Source organism: Mytilus californianus, unplaced genomic scaffold (genome assembly GCF_021869535.1).
Source record: "Mytilus californianus isolate M0D057914Y unplaced genomic scaffold, xbMytCali1.0.p SCAF_11, whole genome shotgun sequence".
In the NCBI taxonomy this organism is placed as follows: Eukaryota; Metazoa; Mollusca; class Bivalvia; order Mytilida; family Mytilidae; genus Mytilus; species Mytilus californianus.
In genome coordinates, this window is record NW_026262593.1 from 58,343,516 (window position 1) to 58,354,984 (window position 11,469).

At 32.2% G+C, this 11,469-nt stretch overlaps 1 protein-coding gene across 5 annotated transcripts in view; it reads left to right on the forward strand.

Annotated features, from left to right (window-relative positions):
- Positions 1-6,648, forward strand: part of LOC127720411 (D-glucuronyl C5-epimerase-like) — a 95,192-nt gene extending 88,544 nt beyond the window's left edge. For all 5 annotated transcript variants that reach the window (XM_052226988.1, XM_052226989.1, XM_052226991.1 and 2 more), the window contains one exon: positions 716-6,648. In XM_052226988.1, coding sequence (XP_052082948.1) covers positions 716-1,749 — 1,034 coding nt within the window. In that variant the 3' untranslated portion in view covers positions 1,750-6,648. The remainder of the gene's footprint in view (positions 1-715) is intronic.
- The last annotated feature ends 4,821 nt before the right edge of the window (positions 6,649-11,469 follow it).

Consider the following 11,469-nt stretch of genomic DNA (forward strand, 5'->3'; position numbering starts at 1 on the left):
TTCAGGGTTTATATAAGTCAGCTATACCGTGTGATGCGTTTTCAGATTCCTGTTTACCGTCAAGTATTTGGGCGGGGGTATCATCAGTGAGCAGTAGCTCACAGTTTCACTTGTTTTCATTTAAAGAAAAACAACACTTCATATTTTAATTTCATTAATTTTTTTAAATCCAAATCCAAAGAAAAATTATGCTTTCAATTATTAAATTGTAAATATTGTTTATAACATATGATTATACTTCTATAGTTCATAATTGTCCTAAACATGTATGAAATATTTGCCACTGGAAGTTAAGCAAATCAATCACAGTTTAAAGATTCAGAAGTTATTTTGATGTTTTAGGTTATGCAAAAAATAAGGCAGGACACTGATCACATTAATAAAAAGTTGCATTTTCATTTTTATTGGTAATGCCTAATTAATAGTCTATTACAACACATTATGGGTAATTTATCTCACATATTTCGATATTGGATGGATGCAGAGATTTGAAGAAATAAATACATGCACAAAAACTGAATTTACACAATTTTTAAACGGTCAATTACAATAACCCAAAAAATCAAAGTTTCTGTATTCAGTTTTGATATTGTGTTCATATAGTATTAAAACAACATTGTTTTGGATGGAGGATATGATCTTTTTGTAGTATCTTCTTCTTTCATTGTCTTTATAGAATTTTGAATGCAGAATCAATAATTTTTATATTTTACAGAAAACCTAAAGAACCCTGGAATTACAATTTCGATGGACGAGAAGAAGTTATCAACTTTATCTTTAGACATTAAATTTATTTCGAACGGAAGTCTAACGGTTTTGCTACGGACAGGAGATGGAAATTTGTTCAGAATTCATTATGTGTTGGGAGATACTCTGATTTACCTTCAAAAACGTGACCTTTATTATGGCTTAGGGTCAAAGGCTAGAGGTAAATGGCTACACATTACAAGAATGGTAATGGTCGACTTTCAAAAAGGATTAGCTCTATCAATGTCTAAATCGAAAGTGGCAAAATTTAAAAGAAATGCAAGAATAGCAGCGATTTGTTTACGTGGACATGGATTGGTTGATAATGTTACACTGTCGTCTGCTGCTCATCTTGAACATTTCTTTGATGCTGCTAATTATTTAGTAAATCAGCAAGATGATCAGGGAGGATGGCCAATCATGGTCCAAAGGAAGCTTGTTCCTGCTGTCCTTGAACTTGATGCAGGGTGGTACTCTGCAATGGGTCAAGGTCAGTCAATATCACTGTTAGTGAGAGCATTTATTGTTTCAAAAGACCAAAAATATTTAGACGCTGCAGAGAGAGCGCTAGACGTGTTTGGAATTAAAAGCGGTGATGGTGGTGTGTTGACTAAGTTTGCAGGAGTGTACGATTGGTATGAGGAGTACCCAACTACACCCTCAAGTTATGTTTTAAATGGATTTATATATTCATTATTAGGATTATATGACTTAAAAGAAGTGGCATCGGGCAAGGGTGCCGAACATGCCACAAGACTATTTGATGTTGGCATGAAGACATTGAAAAACATGTTATTAATGTTTGATTCAGGCTCGGGGACATTTTATGACTTGAGACATTTGACACTAGGTGGCGCTCCTAATCGTGCAAGATGGGATTACCATACAGTTCATATTAATCAACTAAATCTACTTAGTTTAATTGACAATGACCCTTTGTTCACTTCAACATCGAAAAGATGGACAGACTACATGAAGGGCAAGCTATCACCTCATAATTAAAACTTCCTTTGTTATATATTGTTTACTTTTGTGCTGTAGCCCTGATTTTTGTTATTTGATATGCATCGGGTAGAAATTAACATTATGCATACACACACTGTATGTTGGAAATTGCAACATTATTTCAGGAAAACGTAAAACTTTGTCAAAAATGTAACAATATTGTTACGGTAATACATTTACAAATTGTATTTTGAAAAGTATCATGGAAGGTACAAAAATGTATAATTTATAATATCAATAGAAACCAAAAATATGATTTTTTTTTACTTATTGGTTAAATAAATGTGTAAATGTCTATTACGTGAAAAAACTTGGAAAAATTAGATTTTTTATTTGTTCAAATGTTATTGAAATTTGACTTTTTTTCAGCAGTATTCTACCTGTGTATACATGGTATACATAGTTTTCATATCTTAAGCAATTTATTTCATTTGCATGTTTATCATTGTTTATGAGAATGTCAATTTATGTGCGCTATGTTAATTTCTATCTCTTGCATCTTATTGTTAAGTATTTGTTTTGTTTTGATTTATACTGTGTAATAGCTATACCAATAATTTGTTAATGATGTCAAATATTTTTATGTGTTATGAAGATTTGTTATTTTATGTTTTAACATGGTGCTGCCAAGTTGAATGTCAAAAATAGTACTTTTCATGGATTAATCATGAAAAAAATATTTTTAGTGACAAAGAGTTTTGCTCTTAATTTTTTGTTTGGAATACGAAGGACTACTTGAACTGAGATTTTTATTTGCTATCTTGACAGACAATTTTATGTGCAAATATTAAACCAAATCATTGACTTAAATTGAATTCTGAAATCCCATTGTCAGTAAAATCTGCTTTGTACTGTACATGTAACTGTTTAAATTGTTTTCAATGGACGTTCTCTACAAATAAACCAATTTCTTCCGACAATTACAAGTTATTAACAAACAAAAATATGATAATGCAGAGTAAAAAACTCTCTAAGAAGATAGTTGTAACTAATAAAAAGTATGACAGCATAAACACTTCTGATTTGCAGTCATAAAAAAAACCAATGTCAACATTTGACAAAGGGGGATAATATTGTAGTCCTGTTTAATTCATTTATAACGAAAGGGGTATTTTATTTACCTTTTAGCTGTTTTTACATTATTTTTGTCCATGATGTATATGTCCTCTTTTGTAAATAGTTGTACAGTTTCTAAATTGTAAATATTTTGAGTAATTTAGTGCCATAGAATTAAAAATGCATAAATGATAAACAGACAAATAAGTCATTTGAAAGAACTGATGAGAAACATTAATTCGGGTATATGTTGGTTTGAAGTCACATGGGGGGATTAAATTCAATATCCCCCAATTCCTAGAACTATTGCAACAAAGGGACATGGTTTCTCTAAATATTTTTAGCTTGCCAATTCATCCTTTTAATTTTCAAAGAATGGAAATTGAATTTTTGAATTGGTCAACCTGCATCAAGTATGAAAGATTTATGACTTATTTTTGGAGTTTATTATATAATTAACATTCCATAAGGATTATTTAACCTAAAACTATGTTGTATAATATAATGCTATTTACATGTATCATTCTACAAAGCTTTAAGGTAATCATTGAATTGATCTCAGTTAAGGGGAGATAATACTACTTTGTGAAAGGGAAGGTAATTAAATATTAATAGTGACATGTGACATTGTTTTTAAATTTATTTATTTTGGTTGAATTAAAACATCAGTCTTTAAAGTTAGGAAAAGTTACTGATTGGAAAGACTTTGCATACTTAAGAATACAAAAACAAAATGAATGAGGTAGATTCTTTAAAGTATTATTTCAAATTGGATATATAAATAATGTTGGAAGTACAATGTATTGAGCTAAAATATCTGGAAAAAAAACGTACATTTTCAGTCCTAGTTTTGTAAAAAGACTTTTTAAAAGCACGAAATTTTGTAGCGTTTTTTAATTGTTTGTGTAAAGCTTTTGCCATCAGTCATGTCAAAGATTCAGGTTATTGTAATAAATGCTGTAAATGTACATACAGAGAAGGTTAAGGTGACCAACATCTGTAAATTTCTAATATATGTAGGTCACTGTAGCATAATTTTCCATTTATGGTACAATGTTGTAAATAATTCATTAACAAAGCTGTGATTTTATGTAAATGGTTGTGACTTAAATGGTTGTTGAAATAGGCTATATTAATATAATACCTAGAGTTTTATCGCATTTGTTTTTTTTTTTTTGTAAAATCCGGTGGGTTGGCTGTTTCTCTCTTTCTTTTTCTGTTGCAAGTTTTGAACAATTTACTTAAAGTAGACAATGGATCTTATATTTTTCTACGGTTAGACATTTATATAAAACAGAAGACCTCAACGTGGCAGAAATTTCAAATAAAAAAATACTGTAAGCATCTTTATGGCTGAAATGTTGGGTTTTTGTTGATGAGAATCTAGGTATTAATTTTATGTAGCCTGAGCCAAAACAATGTGTTATTTTGGTTGTTGTAATTTAAGGCACATGCAGTGCTGGGTCATCATATCACTTGTCGGTCATTTGTTAGTATTCTGCAGTAGTTCAGGACAGTAAGAAATTTTTTTTTGCATGCATATGGAATGTATTTTTTTCTGTGCTAACTACATGTAATTTGTTTATATTGATTTTCTACACAAAGTTTGTTATGTTGAAATTTAGTACTTTGTAAAGTATTCATCTATAGATTGTAAATTCAAATTTCATTCATTATTGAGTCGATAGTCTATAATTCAAATTTAGTTTCATGGAATTGTGTGCATACTGTAGTAATTTAAGACATATAGTAGCAAAAATCGAGGTGGTCATTCAGTTTTATTATTTAAATTATTTTTTAAAAAAATTATGTAACAGAATTTGAGGGTCTATATTATTAAAATCTTTAAAGATAATTCTATTATGATTTTTTATAAATTTAAAAAAAAATCAAAAAGGAAATGAGACCCTTTCCATTCCCTTCATGTTTCTCTGTTGTGGAACAGTTGCTATGTAAACAAACAGGCTGCTATGTCCACAAACAATATAGAAGTTAATTTGCATAAATTTTAAAATTTAAGTGTTTTGCATGTTGTGTTAAGGAATTGATCTCATATATATTTCATACTGTTCTGAACTACTAAACAAGCTGACTATATAATAAATATATTGTGTTCTTTTATTTTTACCGTAAGCATATCACTATTTTTATTTCCAATCATTTTTATCAGTGATTTCATTACCAAATATATTTTACCATTGTTCGTACTACATTGTATCACATAAGTATACAGTTAAAGTGACAAAATGCAGATTTTATTTTGCAGTTTTAAAATTAAGTGATGAAATGCTGATTTTATTCTGCAGTTTTAAAATTAAATGGTAAAATACTGATGATATTCTCCTGTTTTAGTATACTTTGTTTTCACAACACCATATAAAAGACTCATAAGGTCTTTGGACAGTTTATTTTGTTGTGAGAAATTTTAAAATTCATATCCATGTGTTAAAAATATTTGAATTTGAATTTTGTTTTATTTCAAATTTTCAAAGAAAAAGTATATTTCAGCATGAAAAAAAGTACTTTTTTCATGATTTATTCTTCACAGAACCTCTGATTTACTGTGAATTCACATTCAATGCACTTTTGTTAGTGGATAGTTGAGGGTCTGGATGAGGGTCTTGATTTCTGTATTCTTAATTTCTTTTGCCCATTATTCTCTGTTCTTTATCTTTTTTTTTGCCAATTATTCTCTGTTCTTTTTTTTCCCATTATTCTCTATTCTTTATTTTTTTTTTTTGCCAATTATTCTCTATTCTTTTTTTTTCCATTATTCTCTGTTCTTTATTTTTTTTTGTCCCATTTTTTCCTCTATTCTGTATTGGCCCATGATTTTCTATTCTCTAAACCTATCCAGACCCTCATAGCTTATTGTGCAATTATTTTTATAAAACGAGTTAGGTACCTCTCTGTATTTTCATGGTGCTTTACTGTAGATTTCTCTACATTTATTTTTATCCTATTGTCAATTTTTCTGAAAATTTTATCATATATTTTTTTTCCATTTTGGTTGATCTATGAAATTTTTATAATCATACCTTTATAGACTTTGTGTAAATTTTCAATTAAGATATATAAATTTTAAAATTTGATAATATGAAATTTTTAATTTGGATAATTAAAAAAAATGCAGAATATTCATTTTATGGATGCCACTTTGTTACAGTATCTTTTATACATTGTTAGATAATCAATTTACAATTGTAACTTCAACCAAAAAAAAGATATAAAGGTTTATGTATGTAAATATTTTTTTATTTTTACCGATATTTCAGATGCTGTCGTTGACATGCAAACAAATATTATACTCATTAATCGTTTGGTTGTAGAATGTGTTGAATGAGCTTATTTTAAACAGACTGGTGTAAACTTATTTTTCAAAACAGGTTAAGTTTGAATTCTCAAGGTCAAAGTGACATTCTTGTTTATTAAGGTTTTATGGGGAAAATACCCAGGACTTGATTTAAATTAGAAATACACACACATATGTTTGCATTTGATGTTAGAATTATCAGGTCTTGATTATGATAGAAAATTTTACATGATTCATAACAGAACATTTTTCCTAAGAAGTTGAATTTTAGTTGAAATTTTATACAGTTGATTTATTTTAAGACAATAATAATACTTCTCAAATGTATTATTGAAAAACTTCATTCTTGTTTTATGTGTATAATTTAATTTTTATTCCAGTCTTCATTGTATGAATGATAACTGCAGAGAGAGTTATTGTATTTTCATATCATTGTTAAACATGTAATTGATCAGAATGATATTCTGGACAATGAATATAAAAAATTATGAAAAACCATTCATAAAAATATTAAAAAATGAAAATGATATTGTGTTGCATCATTTTGAATATCAGAGTCATTCAGCTTTTGAGGTTTGGCCATGGCCACAAGTTGGATCAATTGAAGGTACTCCAGTTATTGTGCTCATTAAAAAAAATGAAGTACAATTATCGTACTCAGACTCAGAAATTAACCAATCAAAATTCTGGTTGTGGTGTTTAGAGCACTCTGATTACTAAGTAAAGTTTTATGACCGTATACCCAGTTTGTATTTCTTTAATCTATCAAATTTGTTTTATATACAGAAATGTAAATATGGGTTTCTGGATCTTGCAAGACTATTGTTTCTACAATATTTATCAGGTAAACTTTACCAGCCCTTACCAGTAAGAGTCTTGTTGATTATATAGTTTGTCATTTTGTCTGTAGGATCAGTTTAAAATAAGGAGACATGGTATGATTGCCAATGAGACAATTATGCACCATAGTCCAAAATATTTGGAAAAAGCAAATATAAGTCACTGTCTGGCCTTCAATAATGAGCAAAAACCCATACCATATAGTCAGCTAGTAAAGGCCTTGACATGACAAAAAGTGAAACAATGCAAACAAGAAAACCAACGGCCTGATTTATGACAAAACAATAGAAAAAAAACAATTATGACCGACAGCAACCATAGACAAACACTGAGTTAAAGGCTGTTGTCTGTTATATTAGCTTACCGAAAACTGTTGAATGTTTCAGTTAGCTTATATTGTCAAATACCTTCATTGAGGTTAAACTCTGTTGGTCATCTAAATTTAAGTAAGAACTTGAAAAAAGTTTTGTTTATTCCATTGCAAGTATCAATGAGGAATCATGTCTGCTATATGGATTAACCTTGTCTACTAATGCACCCTGATTTGGTTGATTTTTTCATATAGGTCTAGCACTCATAACTTTATAGTAATATTTCACTTTTACACTCATCCTGCATAGTACAGTACTTGTCATGCCAGCAGTATTAGGAATATCAATGATATTTCACTTTTACACTCATCCTGTATTATATAGTACATGTACAGTATTTGCCATGTCACCACTCACCAGTATTAGGAATATCAATGATATTTCATTTTTATACTCATCCTGTATAGTACATGTACAGTATTTGCCATGTCACCACTCACCAGTATTAGGAATATGAATGATATTTCACTAGAACACCCATCCTGTATAATACAGTATTTGCCATGTCAGAATTTGAAGTATTAAGAATATCAAAGATATTTCACTAGTACACCCATCCTGTATAGTACAGTATTTGCCATAGCAGAATTTGAAGTATTAAGAATATCAATGATATTTCACTAGTACACTCATCCTGTAAAGTACAGTATTTACCATGTCCGTAGTATTAGGAATATCAGTGATATTTAAAGAGTACTCATCCTGTATAACTGTACATTACTTGCCATGCCAGTAGTATTAGGAATATCAATGATATTTCACCAGTGTAGTCATCCTGTATAGTACAGTACTTGCCATGTTAGAAGTATTTGGAATATCAATTATATTTTACAAATAGCTCATACTGTATATTAATTAGTACAGTTCTTGCCATGTTGGAAGAATAAGGAACAGCAATAATATTTCTCCAGTAGCTCATCCTGTATACTGGTTAGTACTTGCAATAATAGCAGTATCAGGAATATCAATGATATTACTCGAGTAGACCATCCTGTATACTAATTAATACAGTACTTGCCATGTCGGAAGTATTATGAATATCAATGATATTTCACCAGTAGCTCATTCTGTATACTAATTAGTACAGTACTTGCAATAACAGCAGTATTAGGAATATCAATGATAAATCATGAGTCGCACATCCTGCATACAAATTAGTAAAGTACTTGCAATAACAGCAGTATCTGGAATATCAATAATATTTCACAAGAGCTCATCCTGTATACTAATAAGTACAGTACTTGCAATCACACCAATATTATTAATATCAATGATATTTCACCATTAGCTCATCCTGTATCAGGAATATCAATGATATTTCACCAGTACACCCATCCTATATACTAATTAGTACAGTACTTGCCATGTCAGAAGTATTTGTAATATTAATGATATTTCACCAGTAGCTCATTCTGTATACTAGTTAGTACAGTAAGTGTCATGTAAGCAATATCAGGAATATCAATGATATTTCACCAGTACACCCATCCTGTGTTCTAGTTAGTACAGTATTTGACATGTCGGAAGTATCAGGAATATCAATGATATTTCAACATTAGCTCATCCTGTATACAAATTAGTAAAGTACTTGCAATAACAGCAGTAGTTGAAATGACAATGATATTTCACCAGTACACCCATCCTGTATACAGTGGCAGTGAGTTCTTGCCATGTCAGAAGTATTCGGAATATCAATGATAATTCACAAGTATCTCATCCTATAAACTAGTAAGTACAGTACATTCCATGTCAGAAGTATTAGGAATATCAATGATATTTCACAAGTATCTCATCCTGTAAACTAGTAAGTACAGTACATGCCATGTCAGAAGTATTAGGAATATCAATGATATTTCACAATTATCTCATCCTATAAACAAGAAATGATTGTAACAGGATGCTGTTACGAAGTCTCCCAAACGAAGCTCCCATAATTCGTAATTCCCAGGGTCGTCTGACATTGGGCAAAGTCCAGTGAAAATTGGTTTGGTAAAGTTATATGCATTAGTGATGCCTGGGGACTAACCCTGTATATCATTCAAATCATCTTGGCATGACAAACCAGAATATATATGGTTTAGGGGTGGGGATCTCGACCACTTACAAGATACTAGAACATTGGGGGTGGGGGGAACCCCTGGGGACTGACCCTATACGTCATTCAAATGTTCGAGACATGACGAACAGGAATATATATGGTTTAGGGGTGGGGATCTCGACCATTTACAAGATATTAGAACATTGGGGGTGGGGGGAGCCCCTGGGGACTGACCCTATATGTCATTCAAATGTTCGAGACATGACAAACAGGAATATATATGGTTTAGGGGTGGGGATCTCGACCATTTACAAGATATTAGAACTTTCTCAAATGGCAGGGGGTGGGGGATGACCCCTGGGGACTAATCCTGTAAATCATTCAAACCATCTTTGCATGACAAACCAGAATATATATGGTTTAGGGGTGGGGATCTTGACCACTTACAAGATATTAGAACTTTTTAAATGGCAGGCGGTGGGTGTGACCCCTGGGGACTAACCCTGTATATCATTCAAACCATCTTTGCATGACAAACCAGAATATGTATGGTTTAGGGGTGGGGATCTCGACCACTTACAAGATACTAGAACATTGGGGGTGGGGGGAACCCCTGGGGACTGACCCTATACGTCATTCAAATGTTAGAGACATGACGAACAGGAATATATATGGTTTAGGGGTGGGGATCTCGACCATTTACAAGATATTAGAACATTGGGGGTGGGGGGAACCCCTGGGGACTGACCCTATATGTCATTGAAATGTTCGAGACATGACAAACAGGAATATATATGGTTTAGGGGTGGGGATCTCGACCATTTACAAGATATTAGAACTTTCTCAAATGGCAGGGGGTGGGGGATGACCCCTGGGGACTAACCCTGTAAATCATTCAAACCACCTTTGCATGACAAACCAGAATATATATGGTTTAGGGGTGGGGATCTTGACCACTTACAAGATATTAGAACTTTTTAAATGGCAGGCGGTGGGTGTGACCCCTGGGGACTAACCCTGTATATCATTCAAACCCATCTTTGCATGACAAACCAGAATATATATGGTTTAGGGGTGGGGATCTTGACCACTTACAAGATATTAGAACTTTCTTAATTGGCAGGGGGTGGGGGTGACCCCTGTAGACTAACCCTGTATATCATTCAAACCATCTTTGCATGACAAACCAGAATATATATGGTTTAGGGGTGGGGATCTTGACCACTTACAAGATATTAGGTTTTTCTTAAATGGCAGGGGGTGGCGGTGACCCCTGGGGACTAACCCTGTATATCATTCAAACCATCTTTGCATGACAAACCAGAATATATATGGTTTAGGGGTGGGGATCTTGACCACTTACAAGATATTAGGTTTTTCTTAAATGGCAGGGGGTGGGGTGACCCCTGGGGACTACCCCTGTATTTCATTTGATTTGCTTTATAATGACAAACCAGAATATATATGGTTTAGGGGTGGGGATCTCAACCATTTACAAGATATTAGAACTTTCTCAAATGGCAGGGGGTCGGGATGACCCCTGGGGACTAACCCTGTATATCATTCAAACTATCTTAGCATGACAAACCAGAATATATATGGTTTAGGGGTGGGGATCTTGACCACTTACAAGATATTAGGTTTTTCTTAAATGGCAGGGGGTGGGGGTGACCCCTGGGGACTAACCCTGTATTTCATTAAATGTGCTTTATCATTTAGAACATTTTCAATTAAAAAGATTGTGTCTATCACAAACGGTTTTCAATTTATAATCATTTGAAAATTTTGAAAAATAAAATCCCATAGGGTTCTATAGTAAAACCCTCCTTTCTTTTCGCCCCTCAAAGTACCCCTTTATAAACCCTATTGCACAAACAAAACCCTGATTGCACCACTAGACATGTTAGTCTAACATATTGTGAAACCCTAAGTTAATCTGACTAGCGGTTTTGGAGAACGGGTGCGGACAAGTTCAAATTTAAAAGCGGCGGAAGAGGAAGAGGAAGAAGAATAATAATAATAATAAGAACTGAGCAAAAACAATAAGTCTTCCCAAACTTCGTTTGGGAGACTTAACTAGTAAGTACAGTACATGCCAT